This window comes from Phaenicophaeus curvirostris, chromosome 1 (assembly GCF_032191515.1).
Source record: "Phaenicophaeus curvirostris isolate KB17595 chromosome 1, BPBGC_Pcur_1.0, whole genome shotgun sequence".
Taxonomy (NCBI): Eukaryota; Metazoa; Chordata; class Aves; order Cuculiformes; family Cuculidae; genus Phaenicophaeus; species Phaenicophaeus curvirostris.
Window position 1 is genome coordinate 12,711,348 of NC_091392.1, and position 18,896 is coordinate 12,730,243.

The 18,896-nt window shown below is 41.6% G+C and overlaps 2 protein-coding genes across 4 annotated transcripts in view; one reads left to right on the top strand and one right to left on the bottom strand.

Moving 5' to 3' along the window:
* TMEM60 (transmembrane protein 60) overlaps positions 1–18,896 on the top strand; it is a 322,734-nt gene that overhangs the window by 280,935 nt on the left and 22,903 nt on the right. The gene's annotated exons all lie outside the window — the stretch shown is intronic.
* Positions 1–18,896, bottom strand: part of PHTF2 (putative homeodomain transcription factor 2) — a 72,108-nt gene that overhangs the window by 35,386 nt on the left and 17,826 nt on the right. For all 3 annotated transcript variants that reach the window (XM_069879598.1, XM_069879428.1, XM_069879508.1), the window contains exons 3-4: positions 10,954–11,010; positions 6,845–6,914 (exon numbers count right to left, since the gene is read on the bottom strand). In XM_069879598.1, the coding sequence (XP_069735699.1) occupies positions 6,845–6,914; positions 10,954–11,010 (127 nt within the window). The remainder of the gene's footprint in view (positions 1–6,844; positions 6,915–10,953; positions 11,011–18,896) is intronic.

Consider the following 18,896-nt stretch of genomic DNA (forward strand, 5'->3'; position numbering starts at 1 on the left):
ACATTATTAAAAATTATTCTATTTCACTGAGGTACCAGAAGCTTAATATGAAGCAACAGGAAGTCATGTGAAAACTCCACATGCCCAATCTCGCACAGCCGAGCCCTTTCTTGACACAGCAAAGGGATCAAAAAACATCATCTGTAAATTGCTCCAGCCACATAATTCAGGAAAATGGAATCAGGTTGACAAGTATAGAGGAACACCTGCTTTGATCAAGCTGCGGACCAGCCCCCAGAGCAGAGAAGCCACCCGAAGAATAATTAATATCTGTCTCTCCTTCTGCACCATTTTTCATTTCGCTCATTCAAATGTCCTTTCACTCTCATTTACCTTCATTTCTTTTTCTTCCTGCAAATGCCACTACTCTGGCAGCTAGAAAACCCTGTAGCATTTACTTAATAGGGGTGTGACTTAAATTGCACTAAAGTTATTGCTTGGAAGGGGCAACTACTGTGTGCTGCTACGCAGTCTCCACCTTGTTTACAAGCAGAACTGGCATTACTTAGCCCTGTGGTGGCACAGGTAAAACACTGTCAGTATTAGAACTACTTTAAAGCCAACTTAGACATACATGCAGAGGAACCTTTTAAATGCTATTCATGTATACCAATATATGGAAGTGGTCTACTGCCATTCCTTAATGACTACAAATGTTCAATTTTCAGTTCTGTTTCTTTCAAAGTTAAAATCACAGAATCACAGAATAACCAGGTTGGAAGAGACCCACCGGATCACCGAGTCCAACCGTTCCTACCAAACACTAAACCATATCCCTCAGCACCTCATCCACCCGTGCCTTAAACACCTCCAGGGAAGGTGACTCAACCACCTCCCTGGGCAGCCTGTTCCAGTGCCCAATGACCCTCTCCGTAAAGAATTTTTTCCTAACGTCTAGCCTAAACCTCCCCTGGCGGAGCTTGAGGCCATTCCCTCTTGTCCTGTCCCCTGTCACTTGGGAGAAGAGGCTAGCACCCTCCTCTCTACAACGTCCTTTCAGGTAGTTGTAGAGAGCAATGAGGTCACCCCTCAGCCTCCTCTTCTCCAGGCTAAACAACCCCAGCTCTCTCAGCCGCTCCTCATAAGGCCTGTTCTCCAGCCCCCTCACCAGCTTTGTTGCTCTTCTCTGGACTCTCTCCAGAGCCTCAACATCCTTCTTGTGGTGAGGGGCCCAGAACTGAACACAGGATTCGAGGAGCGGTCTCACCAGTGCCGAGTACAGAGGGAGGATAACCTCCCTGGACCTGCTGGTCACGCCGTTTCTGATACAAGCCAAGATGCCATTGGCCTTCTTGGCCACCTGGGCACACTGCTGGCTCATATTCAGTCGGCTGTCAACCAACACCCCCAGGTCCCTCTCCTCCAGGCAGCTTTCTAGACAGACTTCTCCTAGTCTGTAGCACTGCATAGGGTTGTTGTGCCCCAAGTGCAGGACCCGGCATTTGGCCTTGTTAAACCTCATGCCATTGGACTCTGCCCAGCGGTCCAGCCTGTTCAGATCCCTTTGCAGAGCCTCCCGACCCTCCAGCAGATCGACACTTCCACCCAGCTTAGTGTCATCCGCAAACTTGCTAAGGGTGCATTCGATGCCTTCATCCAGGTCATTGATGAAGACATTGAACAGGGCTGGACCCAGCACTGAGCCCTGGGGAACCCCACTTGTCACTGGCCTCCAGCTGGATTTCACACCATTTACCACCACTCTCTGGGCCCGGCCATCCAACCAGTTTTCCACCCAGGAGAGTGTGCGCCTGTCCAGGCCAGAGGCTGACAGTTTCTCAAGCAGAACGCTGTGAGAAACTGTGTCAAAGGCTTTGCTGAAGTCCAGGAAGACCACATCCACAGCCTTTCCCTCATCCAGTAGCCGGGTCACTTTGTCATAGAAGGCGATCAGGTTAGTCTGGCAAGACCTGCCTTTAGTGAACCCATGTTGACTGGGCCTGATCACCCGGTTCTCTTGCATGTGCTTCATGATAGCACTCAAGATCACCTGTTCCATGACTTTCCCTGGCACTGAGGTCAGACTGACAGGCCTGTAGTTTCCTGGGTCCTCCCTGCGGCCCTTTTTGTAGATGGGCACAACATCAGCCAGCCTCCAGTCCAGTGGGACTTCCCCAGTCTTCCAGGACTGTTGGAAGATGATGGAAAGGGGTTTGGCCAGCACATCCGCCAGCTCCTTCAGTACCCTAGGGTGAATCCCGTCCGGCCCCATAGACTTGTGACTGTCCAGTCGGGCTAGCAAGGCTCTGACCACCTCCTCTTGGATCATGGGAGCCTCATTTTGCTCCTCTAGCTCCTGGGTTTGTACACAGGCGGAACGACCCTCCTTACGACTAAAGACTGAGGCAAAGAAGGCATTAAGTACCTCAGCCTTTTCCTCATCCCCTGTTACTGTTGTCCCTTCTGTGTCCAATAGGGACTGTATGGTCTCCCTAGTCCGCCTTTTATTATTTATATATTTGTAGAAAGATTTTTTGTTATCTTTCACTGACTTGGCCAATCCAATTTCTAGCTGAGCCTTAGCCCTTCTGATTTTTTCCCTACACAATCTCACTTCCCTCCTGTAGTCCACCCAAGAGGCCTGTCCCTTCTTCCAGAGGCCATAAACATTTCTTTTCTTCTTGATATCCCTCAAGATCTCTCTATTCAACCAAGCTGGCTTTCTCCCCTGCCGGCTTTTTTTCCGGACCACGGGGATGGCTTTCTCCTGAGCTGCTAGGACCACCCCTTTGAAGAGCTCCCAGCCCTCCTGGGCTCCCTTGCCCTTGAGTACTGTCTCCCATGAGACTTCACCAACCAGCCTGCTGAAGAGATCAAAGTCAGCCCTCTGGAAATTTAATGTTACCGTCTTGCTAACCACCCTCTTCACTTCACCTAGAACAGAAAATTTTATAATCTCATGGTCGCTTAGTCCTAGGCGTCCACCTACCGCCACATCCCCTACAAGGCCTTCTCTGTTCACCAACAGGAGGTCCAGGAGGGCACCTTCCCTGGTTGGTTCATTCACCAACTGTGCAAGGAAGTTATCTCCCACGCACTCCAGGAACCTCCTAGACTGCTTCCTTTCTGCTGTGTTGTACACCCAGCAGATATCAGGCAGATTGAAGTCTCCCACCAGAACGAGAGGCATCGATCTAGAGATTAACCCCAGCTGTTTATAGAAGAGCTCATCAGCTGCTTCTCCTTGGTTGGGTGGTCTGTAACAGACTCCCATCACAAAATCTACCTTCTGGTGGGCTCCTCTGATTTTGACCCACAGGCACTCAACCTCCTCATCTCCACAATCCATCTCAGTGATGTCCAAGTCCTCCCTTACAAAGAGGGCTACCCCACCTCCTCTCCTACCCTTCCTGTCCCGCCTGAAAAGCTTATACCCCACCATAGTCGTACTCCAGTTATATGAGTCGTCCCACCACGTTTCCGTGATGGCAACAACATCATAGGCCCCTTGCCCTACGACAGCTTCCAGCTCTTCCTTCTTATTTCCCATGCTGCGTGCATTGGTGTAAATGCACTTCAGCTGAGCTGCCGAGCCTTCAGCCCTCCTAGAGGGAACAGGGTTCGTTCCCAACTGCCTGGTAACTGGATCAGTTGACACCAGAGTGCCTGCATCTCCCTTAACACCCCGAGGTGTGTTCTCCCCCACTTTTTGTGCGGTGAGGTACTGGTGGTCCTCGCCCGCGCACCCTCTCCCAATCACCAATTCCCCACATCCAGGCTCATTCCTGTCTAGCCTGGGCTCAACCCCCTCCCCCTTCACATCTAGTTTAAAGCTCGATTTATGAGCTTGGCTAGGTTTCTGGCAAGGGCTTTAGCCCCCCTAGGAGACCCATGTGTCCCGCCCTTAGCGAGAAAGCCTGGGGGTGCATGAGCCCCCCCATGATCAAAAAAACCAAAGCCCCTCTCCTCGCACCAGGCTCGGAGCCAGGTATTAATCGAATTCTTCCTCCTGGCTTCCCCCTCCTCTCTATTTAGCATTGGGATGGAGCAGAATACTACTTGTGCCCCAGAGCCCTCCATCACTTTCCCAATTGCCCTGAAGCCATTCTTGATGGCTTTGGCCTTTTTGTTTGTTAGGTCATCATTACCAGTTTGGACTACTATCAAAGGATAGTAGTCCGTCTCGTGAACCAGGGAAGGAAGTTTTCTAGCTACCTCCTTCCCTGATGCACCTGGCAAGCAGCAGACCTCTCTGTGGAGCGGGTCCGGTCTGCAGATGGGTCCCTCCGTTCCTTTTAGGAGGGAGTCCCCTACAACAATCACCCTCCTCTTCTTCTTGATGGAGGATGTTTTTATCTTTTTCTGAGAATGGTGCAGCCTAGGGAAGGATTCTAGGCTGTGGGAGCCACCATCCTCATCCTCAGGGCTGGATTTCACCTGCAGCACCTGGTACTTGTTCACCAGGGGGATCTGGGGCTTTGCTGTATGGGTGAGGGGAGTAGGTTTCCTTCCTCTGGCAGGAACTTGCTGCCATTCCCCATCTCTTGTAACCCCAACCTTGCAGCTTGCAGGTGGATGATGTTTGGACACTCCAGCCCCAGCAGGCTGCTGAGTTAGTGAGAGGGCCCTGCTCCACTGGTCAATCTCCCTCTCACACTCCCTGATGGTCCTCAGTCTCTTCACCTCCTCTCTTAGCTCCTTCACCATGTGAAGGAGTTCCCCCACTCGAGCGCAGCTTTCACAAGTGGGGCCAGGACCAGAGGCACGAGCCGGTGTGGGAGGGGGGCACTGCCTGCAGCCCAGGGGCTGGGTAGCTGCATGCACCCACTGTGGCTCTGTCTGGGTGGCAGCATCCACCCTGCCTGCTGCAGCACACGGAGCAGCTTTAGCCTTCTGACGGGTGGCCACCATGGTCTTCGGTGTATTCTCTCCAGTCTCTAGGTCCTCTCTGCGCCCTGCCCGCTCGAACTGCCGCTCAAACTGCCCCGCACCTCTTTGCCACGCTCCTCTTCGCCGTGCTCCAGGTCGCGGTGCTCCCAGGGGCGCAGTTTAAATCTCCCGCGGTAGCTGCCGGGACCGCCCCCTCCCGTCAGGCACCGCGCGGGACCGGCGTGTGGGGGCTGTCAGGACCCCCGCCTGGGTTTTTTATTTTTTCTGGGATTTTCCCGGCTCCGGGAAGCTCCCACCGCCTCAAAAAGTCCACCCCACCACAGAACTCACCGTCCTGCTGCTAGATGCTGCCGAAGAAGCAGTGTTAATGGCTGCTCCGCGTTTAAATCTCCCGCGGTAGCTGCCGGGACCGCCCCCTCCCGTCAGGCACCGCGCGGGACCGGCGTGTGGGGGCTGTCAGGACCCCCGCCTGGGTTTTTTATTTTTTCTGGGATTTTCCCGGCTCCGGGAAGCTCCCACCGCCTCAAAAAGTCCACCCCACCACAGAACTCACCGTCCTGCTGCTAGATGCTGCCGAAGAAGCAGTGTTAATGTTACTTTATTTTGTTTCTTTCTCTCACATTCTCATTTTTATAAACTTATGTTGCTGGGTGATGTGATAAATGTTTGTCTGTGCACCCACAAAGGGACTCAAAGTGACAACGCCAGCAGGGGGAACCCAGAACCCTGCCAGGGTTTTCTAGATCCTCTGCTGCAGCCATCAGTCCATCAAAGGCACCACCTCCACAAGCCCAGAGCAGGACAAAGGCACAAGGGCAGGCATGAATCCAAACCAAGGAAGGAAAACCTTGACCGGGCCCCTTGCAGGGCTGTTGCTGCAGAGCCATCAGCCCAACTGTCCATGTGTGAAACCATCATGAAAGGGGATTTGCTCTCCAGGGGTGTGGGACTCCTCGTGGGATGCAGGGGAAAAGGAGCTTAGATTGCACTGGACTTACGAAAGGATGTTCAGGGAAGAAACCAAGGGTGGGAGAAAGGAGGGGTTTAGGTGAACAAATGTGGGTAAATTGAGGGGTAAGGAGATACAAGGACTGATCATGTATAAGTAGGTGCTGGTCGGTACGCTGCTTATCTGGCCGTGCCACGCACCTGATCAGCGTAGTGTGGACTGTCTTATTAAATACCTTTAATTCTCTGCTGGGTGAGGATTACTCTATTCTATCTGCATGCATGTGCTCGGGGTGCTGTGCCTGTGGTGTTAGCAACCCCAGCAAGCGTGGCTATGTGAGCAAGCATGCGAGTGCTAGCAAAGACTGAGCCAGAGGAACTGGTGAAGGGGTGAAGCAGCCTGGTCTCTGCAGGCCAGCTCTGAGTGTGAGGGTGGCTCTGCATCTCTAAGGGTGAGAGAAGTGCTTCAGTTAATTCCAGACCTGAATTCAAAGAGCACTACCTGGATTGGATTCAGGAGACAGCTGGCTACTGGGCTCATGGAAAAAAAATGCTAAATAATATTTTCCCTAGCATTCATGACATATGAGGGAAATTAAATAAAGATAAAAATAAATTAAGACTAAACAACAACTTTCTGAGAAGCCTCATATTATCTGACCTTCTGTTGATGTTTTATTATTTAAAACAGGCAAGAAATATTCAAGGCCTATACAGTTTTTGCTCTCCAGAAATTTCAACATAACCTTTCCTCTCAATGTCAGAAGATTTGGAAGTCTGAACGCTTGGCAACAGGAGATCTCTAAACTAATAGCCCCAAAACAATCCACTTGTTCCTTTTTTTCCAAAATCTAAATCTATACAACAAAAATTAAATCAAGTTTTTAAGCCTTCAGCTTAATCTAGATGTTATCTTTTAACAATACGCCCTACCCTCCTTGTTTAAAGAGGAGTTATGAAGGGTTGATTGTTTTTTTAGTACTTACTTGCATACTCTTGTTTAAAGAAACAGGAGAGCAGTTATTTTTATTCTGAGAAATTCAGCTTTTTCTAGCTCAGGACATACCTCTTACAAGATCAACGTCGATGAGGTCTGGTTTCACATGTCCAGTTTTCTTTGGTTTGTTTCTCAAACCCTGCAATAGGCAGATACCATCAAGATACATTCACGCAGATGACTGACATAACAAAAGAAAAAGTATTGATGCGGTCAGTAATTGTATTCAAACTGTACCACTATTGAAAACTCAGACAAATATGTCAACTTCATAGATTTAAAGTACTATAGAATAAATATTCCAAGGAACAAGGCACAATAAATGCCTTTTACACACATTACAATCTAAACAAAACTGAACCAATTACTGACCCATATGGTAATTTTCCAAACACAGTTAAGCATTGAGCACTCATCTCCCACGGCTTGGGATTATGCAGACAACATATGCACACACTTGCAAGAATTAGTAATACATTTATACTAGTTTTTCAGAACTTCTGCAACAAATCACTTCCTGAAGCTCTTTTCTCCTTAGACATCTAATTAAACTTCACAAATGCTTACATTGCAAGTCCTTAATTCCAAATCAAGATAGCAAATCACACTGTAACCCAAGAGCCACTGACCAGCAAGTTCCACTGTCAGAAATCCAAATTCTATAGAAGTATTGAATTTTTCTTAATAGTGAATATAGGTTAGCTTATTAAGAAGAGGAAATAAAGCCAACACAACAGGAAAGCAGCAGGAAAAAAAACCCTGAGCTTGTCTTTCAGCATCTTCCTTCACTGAAGAGCCAAACTATCTTGCAAAACCTTGAAGTTCTTTTTTAATGCTAAATGTGATGCTGCAGTCTCAAGCCTCAGAGACAGCTGTGAGTTTATTCTCACCCCTTTAGATTGGGCTCTTGGTCCCACCAGCCAATAATGATTCCACAGAGTACAACGCATAAAGAGGAAGAAAAGATAATAGTTCAAAAAATATTTTAGATGCAAGAAGAATTATGATGGCAGTGGTTTAACTGTTTTCATTCAAAAAGCAGTTAAATTCACTGTTGAACTGTACATTTCCACCATGGTCTTATTTCCTTCACATGTAGAAACATTTATTACTTAAATGTAAACATTAAATTCAGATGAAAGCATAAAAATGAAATTATTATCAATGAGATAAACATCAGTGAAATCTGGTAATGTCAAACTTCACAAGGACAATATCAAGCAAATTGTTCAAACACAGAGTGCAGCTCAAAGTATTTCTCATATTTAAATTCTACTTGATTTATTTTTCATGCAGAACTAAAAATAAAAATAATATCAAACCATTCACAATGAGATAGGTAGATACCTCAGGTGATGATATGTATCAGAAAAATGAGATTTGTATGACACAAAACAAAATTAACCCATAGAACTGAAACATGGATACGACAAAATGTGTTCTGAGGATGACAAACACAGAAAACCAGTTGTATTGCAGACTTAAGAACTGCAAAGAACTTAGTGTGCAAGATTTTTACAGAACAGCAGTCTCAAAACTGCAGCAATTTTATATGGAATGTGAATAAAGAAGCCTATAACCAGAACTGGAAATTATTATAATTCTAGAACCAGATACAGATTCTGTGAAATCTTGCGTGAGTTACACTATTTCATAAGAAGATCTAAGGCTTAAAATAGAAATGCTGAATGATGTAACAATTTTCAAATGTATTACTGCTTATGGGCCACAAGATTTTTCTGGGAAGTCTACGTAAAGATGCACGTGCCTCTTAGAAGAGATATACCCTGGAAACATATGCACAACCCTAAGAAAAATTTACCACTGTGGCTAAAATAATGTTTTCATTTTAAAGAAAGAATTCTGCAAAAAATAAGTCAACAGTATAATCTGATGCATCTTTCACAGGAAAAGTAGTTGTGAAACGCTCTTTAAAAATTCCACTGGTCAAATCTCAAACGTTTTCAGTGCCTGTGGTCTACATTGAATTCTACTTTTTGCTGCACGCAGTGAAAAAATTCCACTTATTAAGATGTAATTTCTTCACTCTCTTAATGCAACATAGGTATCTGTAATATATGTGGAAAATAGTAGTGTCTTAAACTAAGATTATTTAAAAAAAAAAACATTCATAGCGTTTCATACCATTCCAGCCCATTCAGTTCATATAATTTCTATTTGGCACCAAATACTTTTCACTTAACTAACAGCAAAAATAATGTTTAAATAAAAATGCTTAAGAATAATTGCCATTATTGTAAAAATTCTTTTCCACAAACATTAAAATTAATCTTAATAGGGTCTATTATTGTTCTAACTAAATTCCTCTTTGTGTCCTGAGAAGGGCAACAAAGCTGGTGAAGGGTCTGGAGCATAAATCTTATGAGGAGTGGCTGAGAGAATTGGGGTTCTTCAGTCTGGAGAAAAGAAGGATGAGGGGAGACCTTATCGCTCTCTACAGCTAACGGAAAAGAGGTGTAGCGAGGTAGGTGCTGGCCTCTTCTCTCAGGTAGCAAGTGACAGGTTGAGAGAAAATGGGTTTAAGTTACACCAGGGGAGGTTTAGCTTGGATATAAGGAAATACTAGTTCCCCAAATGGGTTGTCAAGCACTGGAACAGGCTGCCCAGGGAAGTGGCGGAGTCACCATCCCTACAGGTGTTCAAAAAGCTGGTGGACATGGCACTCTGGGGCATGACTTAGTAGGCATGATGGTGGTGGGCTGATGGTTGGACTATCTTAGAGGCCTTTTCAAACCTCAACGATTCAATGATTCTATAAATGTATAGTAACAGAAACAGATTTTCTATTAAAAATAACACATTTTTAGATTGTTAGTGAAGTTCATTTATAAACAATACTGCAGCAGTTTTAAGATTAAAGCACTGATGCGCAATGCTTAATAGCCTGGTTCAGCATTACTGCTATTACACTGAACTCGCTCAACACAAACTCACAGAGAAACCACTATTACTTTGTTAGTTATTGGACTCCCAAGCCAAACGAGATGCATTTAAATAAGGACAAGGCATTATTTGCCATAAATTACTTGAATAATGTCCTGTAACACAGTAGTTACAAGAACTTATGTCACAATGGTGACTGGTTTTCACAGTGGTGGAAAGGACTCTGGAAGCAAGCAGCAAACTAGGGTTCCAGTTGGAAATGAGTCCTACTAATGAGACCCACTGGTTGCTGCTGTGGTGGGCGGGCAGAGGGCAGGACACGGGAGAGGCAGACCGCGCAGGTTGGCCAGACAGGGATTTACAGCATTGGGCTTTGCAGCACTTCTAAAAATACTGTCCGGCCAGCTTAAACATGAATTTATGCATTTTTATCCAGAACTTGGGGACTCTGTAGTTTCTGTGTAAAGCAAACAGGTGCCCCCCCCCACATTTTGTTCAGGTTATTTCCCTTGGGAGAGCAAAACCTACCCCAGGGAAACCAAAGCAATGTATGTTTTGCTAATACCAAGAATCAGCAATGCCTTGAAATTCATGCAGTAACAGCATACCTCTCATGTGCAGTATTTGAAGGAAAAACAGTTAATTGCGAGAAAAAGTTAATTAAATTAACTTTAACATTATGGAGTATGACAGCATATACAATCCATAAACTATTACATATAGGATTGACTTATTTCTCTTGAAACCAATGTAGCAACGTGGCAGGCACCGATGGCACTGTTAGTTAAACCAAAATGCAAGGAACGCTGTTAAACTGCTTGTTCAGGGAAACAAAGCCTGAAGTACTTACCAATCTAATAAACTGTACAAAACAATGACAGCATCATAAAGGAGGAAAAGAAACTGCAGGTGTAAGGTAACTAACTGCAATTAAAGAGAGCTCAGATAACTGATATTATAATTCATCACAAAGAAGAGTGAAAGACAGAGGTATCAAAACAACTAAGCCCTAGCTTAAGATAACTGAAAAGAAAAATAATGTACTGACAATCAGGAAGTTGCAGCACTTCAAATGCTGCAGATTATTAATCATGTAAAATAAACAGTACACAATATGCAGGTTACATTTGGTTACACTCCAGAAGTCTGGTTTTACTTTATCAGTATTAAATACCACCACATAAAACGTAAATTACATCAGTGTACGCAACCACAGACAGCACTGCTGGGAACTGGCCAAAACAACAGATGTTGTAATGCTATTATACTGTTACCTTTATTTCTCTTTGCTCTACTGATTTTTCCCATATTTGTTGATCATATGCCCCAATCTAAAAAGAACATACAAAAGAAATCCACATTAGGTTTTAAAGGACAAAGACCAAACAAAATAAATCAATCTTCAACAAGACAAGCATGGAGACAGCAGGTTATTTCCTAGGGGAGGCTTATTTACAAAGCAATCTTTATCTTCTTCATTCCATCTTGGCTGGACTGGATCTAGCTAACCTGTAAAGAAGGCGTGATAGAGGGGAGAGGCAAGCAGATAGCATCAGCCTCATCACATGCCTTGTGTGAGCCAGAGGACTCAGAATATCACACTCTTCCCTGCATCAGGTTGGTATTCCAGTCTCCATAGTGACAGAGTGGAGACCTATGGCAGCAACAGAGTCTTTCAGTTAACTTTAGAGAAAATACCACAGAAATCCAGTTGAACCCATACTTTCAATTCACGTATTATTTTTTAAACCACCTCTCTCTATACTTTCCACTCCATTTTACCCACTTCTGCAGCTACATTGTCTCTAGCTATATCTCAAGATGCCACAGCAACAAAATACATGGTCAGGCTGGTAAAAAGCTAGATTACAGGCCAGGGAAAACTCAAAGAATATCAGGAAACAGTACTTTTCCCACTAAAGCATTGATGAAATAATATTCCTAGTACACCTATTACAAAAGTTTTTCATTCTAACTAAGCTGCTAGTCTATCTATTCATGAAACTCTTCTGGAGACCTTAGTTTTCCTAAATATGAACAAGTTTTCAGTTAAGAAAATGGAATAAAAAGGAATTGTTTTCTCCTAGGCTCTAACCTCACCACAGTATTGCAAAAACCTTTGTGTATTTGTAAGAGTAGAACCACAGAAAGACTGAAGGTTGATCCTGCAAGCACTTAATTAAAGTCCTAGCACTAAGACCAGTTTTGCCAAGTTCTGTCCTTTTACATAACCATCAATATAGGTAGCTATAGTTAATTGAATGAATCATTGTGTACTTGTTTATACAAGAAAGCCACTCTATGACGGTCAGGTATTTTGAAGAAGACCAACCTTAAACTTCAGGAAACTCACACCTAAGATAGTTATCAAAGGTCATCAGATTGCTTTGAACTCTGCACAAATAGTATTTCTGGACAATATACAGTAATGCCCTCTTGTAATACGTCTGTTTAAAAACCTTTCCACCCCAGTAGCTCTGCCTAGACAGACAGACAGACAAACACATGTGTGCACACATACTGCTAGATATCTGGAGTTTGATCCGTATCAAGAACTCTCAGCAGTTAAGTGTAGGATGGCTTTTAGGTCACGAGGAAGAGACAGACACACTCTTCCTGATACTCAAAGTCCCTCTACCGGCTGTGCAGAGAGCTGATAGAGGCAGCTTGCTCCAGACATCTGACAGAGAGGCAAGAGGAACCCCCATCATTGAGTGAAGCTGCTTAACTGCACTCTTACTGCCAAGGTACAACTTCTTGTTCCAGTTCACAAACTCCAGAAGACATAAAAGGCCCAAGTATGAGTGCATACACCTTAAACCAGAAACATTGAAGTGGTAAAAGACAGATCAGAACAATCTTCAGCGTTAAATTAGAAGATGTTACTCAAAAAAAGTCATTCTTGGTTAAAAAGTTCTTTCAACCAAGGCTCCAACATAAACACAAAAAGATATCCAGGCAAATACATCTACGAACAAAAAATCCAAAGGCATCTTCTGTGCCTCTAAACCTGCCCCATCGGGGGAGGAAAAAAAAAAAGATGAAAATTAATTTAATCTATAGCACTAAACTCCAAAGCCAATCTAAAATTGAAAGCAAGAATGGTGCACTGAATTACTTAATTACTCATTCTCAAATTTAGACTGCATTTCCCATCCGCAAGAGCTAAGCACCCAAACAATTTGTAGATTGCTACCCATAGAATTCCTAAAAAAAAAAATCTGCTGGCTTTTTGGCAATCATAATAAATGCTTTGCACCTTTCATTTGGAAATGAAATGCAGACTGTGGAAAATAATTAGGAAGTCATGCACTACACTGGGCAGAATTAAGCACTCGCTACAATTAAAGTAATTAAACCAAAGGAAGTTTAAGAGCTAACTCCACCTGGATAACAGCCAGCAATTAAAAAGTCGGTATTTGAATAACCACTCCACCCAGACATTCATATCTCATTGTTCTGGCTTTTTCTCTGAATACATCTAAAATGAAATTTCAGACCTTCCTATTTCATTAAATTTACTGAGAAGAAGCTCAAATGAGGTTTTTGTGCTGCACGACATGGTGTCCTTCCATCCTCACTTCTAAACAAGATTTCTTTCTACAAAGACAAAAAAGAGGATGTAAGTCTGTCTCCCCATCGATTACGCAATAAACAAATGTGGAAGGAAGCCTTTGTACCAGTAAAACTGTAAAGCAAACTCTGTATTCCCAATTCCAGTCATACCTGAAAACTGGTGTGAAGTTGAAACTACCTTTAAAAGAGCCTTGTTCTTTTAGACAAATAACAGATCATTTCTTAAAGGAATTCAGGGAAACGCACATCCCATAAGAAATCTGAGGCAAGGAAGTTGCCCAGTTTAAAACGTTACATAGTTATGTTTTCCTACAAACATTTCTTCTCCCTCAAGGCTAGTTAGCAGCCACTGTTTCCAGTAAAGGAAAAGTAGGGATTTCTGCCATTCACATTTTAATTTTAACATTGTCCTATAAAGTAATTTTTCCAGCAGGAGATAAAATTAGATTCAAAACAACTTCAGGGTCTTTTACTACTGTTTTATTAGACTAGCAGATCTGGCCAGCCACCTTTGATCAACTTTAATAATTAAAATCTTTGCACAGAGCTATTAAGTACAGGTATACTGTTGCAAACTGAAAAGAGTTAAAGGGATAATTACAGACAGCAAGTATCATTACAATCTCTCACAATCTATTTTTTTTAATAGTTAATTTCACCTCTTTGTGCTTTAAGAAAGTTTTAGAAACAGTTAAGGAGCAGGCATACATGCTCAGCACATTAAACTCAGACCAGATACTCAATTTCCCTTCTCTCCATCTGTACAAGCATCCCCTTCTACTTCTGTCACAAGTGCATCAGAAGGAAATATATGAAAACAAAGCCATTGTTACGAAGTACCATATTGGCACACTTCATTTCCCACATTAAACAACAATAGGTACAACTAATATTACTGAAACAAGACAAGTGAAAAACATAAAAAACATAAGGTAGAGAAGAAGAAAATATTAATGCTTATGCCAGGAAAACACATCTACAATTTGTGAAACATATCTTGCAGCGAAGTGTTTTTAATTTACAACAAGCTGAATTGTAATATATCATGATTACCAGACGCGCTACACACCTGTAGGAGTTAAATTCAAGAACATAAGTTAATACGAGGAAACCTTCCCAGCTTTAAATTATTGAGGCCACTGGTCAATTCCATATTCAAAGAGTTTTGATTTACAAGTATTTGCATCTAAAAAGTGTTTCATGTTAAATCTAAATATTAAGTTGTCAAATGCTTGCATGTAGACTCTAGCTCTAGACTACTCATGCCATTCTTTAAAATTGTATGCACCTGCAGGGCACTGAAAAGAAGTCTAGCACCTAGCAGTGCCAAAGAAATTGAGCTCTAAAGGCAAATAAATCTGAGGAATAACCTTCTAGAGATAAGATCATTCATACTTAAAACCTGAAGAATTTAAATATAGACAAGAGCTGATCAAAGCAAGCTTTCCCTCAACAGGCAAATGTCCCCAGGGCTCCTCTGCAGGTGTTCAAGCTTTCAGCGCCTGGAACTGTTAGGTCAACATGAAGGCTCCAATCCCACCAGCTCTATACTGCTCTACCAGCAGTATCCTTCAAAGAAAATTTAAAGTACAAAATACAAGGGTCCAAAATTGGACAATCTTTAAGTATACAACAGTAAGTCATGCTTTTAAAATCTGTTCAAAACTTAGTGCAAGACTGTATAATAGCTTGTCAATGGTATTCTAAATCCATCAGTCCAGTCTACAACTGGCAACAGACTTTAAGAAAACTATGCAACGCTATCAAAATTTTCAACTCGTTTATCACAGAAATGTATTCTAATTTAATTTACAAAATATCTAATTGAAGAAGATCTGAAATGTGCATCCTATAGCATTTATTTTATATTTATTAAGATTTGGCAGAAAGTAACAAAAAAATCCTCCTCCTTGATCTTTTTAAAGTTACTTGTTAATTCAAGTTGGATAATGTTCCTATCTTGATATTTTTAAGTGCAACTTTCCTGATCAAGCATCAACAGCGACACAGCTTTGTTGTAAGAAATCCATCAGTAATATGTTATAGATATAAAAATTGTAGCATAACCTACTGTAGTACAACTACATAAACCAGCAGATGTTATTTTCTACATGGTATAAATCATGCATCCTATGCTTCCTCAATGCCAAGATTCAACCAGTTACCTCAAAAACATTGCATTCTTAAGACCCCGTGCCTCAATAAACACCCAGTAAAGAAGACGAAAGGAGTTCTATTCCAATATGTACTTGTAGAATTATTGGGTATTCTTCAAAGCAAGTATTAGAATGTTCAGCACTAAGGGACACAAGCAGAGACTGAAAACCCTGCCAGTTGTCTTTCACAATGCAGAGCTGGGGATTAGAAACCTAAATTAACTAAGCATAATGAACTTTAAAATAAATAAAAAAATTTCAAAAAACTTTCTAGAGAAAACAAATGTTTCCTCACAAGTAATTAATTGTCAAAAACCCCCCTATGAACTTCTGTGTGACTTGGCATGGGATATTACACTACGCAATTACAGAGCCGGCAAAACTAAACTAAACTCACTTGACGAAGTTAGCTTATATTACTGACATATTAAATTTGTGACTCTTTTTGCATGCAGACTCCTCATAATATTTTCTGTTTAAAAGGTACATGCAACTCTTGAAATTACCTAAAATAATCACATTTATTCCTTCCCAGTCATACACCTCAGGAAACATTTGATGATGTTTCTTTATATATCTAAAATTTATTTGGCACCTGTACAGTTTGGTTTTACATTAACAGCAATCAGCCTAAGTAAAAAGTTAACCTATTGAAAACAGCTGATTTTTACTTCAAATAAAGCCCAGTACAAAGGGTTTCTGCACTGCATAACATTTCTTCCCAGTGTCCTTCTCATAACAAGCCACATGTGCATCAAGACTGAATTTGAGCTTTGTGAATGACACTGATATTCACTTTAAGCTAATGTAGCGATGGTATCAACGTGTAGCCCAATACTCACAAGGTCTTCCGATTCTAATGGAATCAATCAATATTTCAGGAGACATTTATAATTTATGACCAAGCAGACTAGCAAAGATTATAATCCTAAAAACACGTAGTATTCCTGCTGGATCTTAAAACTTTAATGTTTATCAATAATGAGACCTGGAGGCTAAGCTTTGCTCTTTAAAACCTCCAAACAATTTTACAAGCAACATCACAACAGTATTACAAATTCAAAAGATACAAGATACAGAGCTTGGTGAATAGAAAACAAAGTTGCTTTATTGGACTGTCTACCAAGGAAAATACCCATTCAACACCTTATTACAACATTCAGTGTTAAAATATTAGCTAATATGCTTTATTAACCTTTAAAGTCCAACATTCTTCAGAAACCTGTATGATTTTATGTATTGATTTAATATTAAGATATTAATGTATAAGACATGTCTATGCATGTAATATTATTAATTTTAAAAATATCTTTTTTAAAGTGTTTCATATTTCATTTATGTTTAAGTACCCAGTTCCAGATATCAGACAAACCATTTCTGATTTTCTCAAAACTCAGAACAGGATTATTAAAAGTTCTTTTTAACTCCATTGGATTTCTTACATGAACAGATCCCCATTGCAGCAAAGACTATTTTAGTTCAGCAGTATCTTTATCACTGTTGGAGTAGATTCCCACAGTTAGGATGTCATTTTTTCAATGGTGGTGGATTCGCTACTAAACCACAGATGGCTCCACAAGGAACCATTAGTGTTAGAGTTAGGCTTAGTGTCGTCCCCCGAGAGAGTTGTTCTAGACCCATCCCAGCACTACATGGAAGAGAACTTTTCTAAATATCCCTTTTCTCCTCAATGCTTTCATAAGCAGCCAGCTCCAACACTTGTCAAGTTTGAAGCCAGACCTTTTTGAACTGATGCAGTTTCAGCATCTGGAGTTTGAAATAGTACAGCCGTACAGCCCAACCATTTGGCAAAAACTGGCTTTGGTGCCAGGGTCACCAAATGCATCACAAACTCAGCGCCAAGAAGTAAATTGGGTAGCTTCATGGAATGATATAACTTTTGGTTTATTCCTCCTTTATTAACTTGGCAAGTATAATCTTGGACTAATGAGCTGTAAAACACTGCATATTACAGATCTTAAAGCAATGCAATTAGAACTTTAATTTTGCCCCTGAAAGCCACGAGAGAGAAAACATCTCATTTATTTTATTGTGCCCTTTAACAGTTGTACTCAAGGGACACCCAGAACAGCAGAAAGCTGCATCAGCAAAGTTAACTGATAAGGAATCAGGTGCATGATTCAGGTTCAATTCATTAACTTCTATTCTGCCTTCCCCTACAACTACCCCCAAGAGAAGAAACAACAATAATTCTCTCCTACAATATTATTAACAAAGTTCCCCACTTAGCAGTAAGGCTCCTGCGAGGACTGAAAATCAAAAAGCTGTTAAGGTAAATTTACACACAGCCTCCAAACTGGAAACCAGACCAAAAATTACGTGCCCACTATTATCTACAAAACTTTAAAGTATTGTAAGAAATTAATGCAAAAGGCTTACATTACAAGTAATATTTTTGATTTCTAACATCAGTTACTGTTACTGAGGTGCTATTTCCAGTATACATAAAGTATCAGTATCAGAAAGGTACACCATCAGACACTGAAATTGTTTAAAATAATTGTGAGGGCATCCTATTTTTTCAGAGGGAACATTATGATGGTTTTCTCCATAAAATTAATCAATCATAAACCAGAAACAAGTTCAGTAGCCTGGTAAATACGCATAATCCTAAGGATATTTACTAACAACATGCACATATGTAAAAATTAGCTCGGTCACTGTCTGGGACAGAAGCACTGAACCACTCCAGGGAGCAGCACAGACACTCCCGCCACACCCTCCTATTGCAAGTACCAGTGCGGCAGAAACGGTTGAAAACAAGCTAGACAAACACTGTCTGACACACCAATATCGGAGAGCTGCACTCCCCAGTGGGCTCAGGAACACAGCTGAGATTTAATTATTTTGCTTTCTACAAAGCCAACCTGTATCCAGGGGGATTTATCGGTTTAGTCTTCATGATTTGCATAAGTATTCATACCAGCTGGGAAACACAAGCCATTTCTGGAAGCAGAAAAGCTTTGTCCATGCAGTCCTACATCTTAAGTAACAACCTCGCGTAATACACTATCTAAAATCTTACAATCAACTTCAAATAACTAAGAATTCATTATTGTATTTTTACAAGCCAGTAATCAAGAGCTTCTATGCACTAAAAACAGAGGACATCTACTGCAACAACAAAAACCAAGTTTACATAATAGAAGTTCTGACCTTTTAAAGGACTAAGCACATTATCAAATCATCTCCATGTGAGGAGCTCAATTTCAGACAATAGTATGACTCATATGAGTAAACTTGCTGTTTGGACAACTTGCCTAAAGTAAGGTTGGAAGAGCTTAATTGCTTAACTGTTTCCATTAAAGAAATATAAAAATGCCTTATTTTTGAGAAACCAACAGAACTTTGAAAGTCAATAGAGAAACATAAAGTAAATACATAAAAACACATCCAAGAATACATTAAAATTGAAAGCAAATAAATGAAAGGAGCAGGTTATCTGTTCAATATTTCTTATGCAC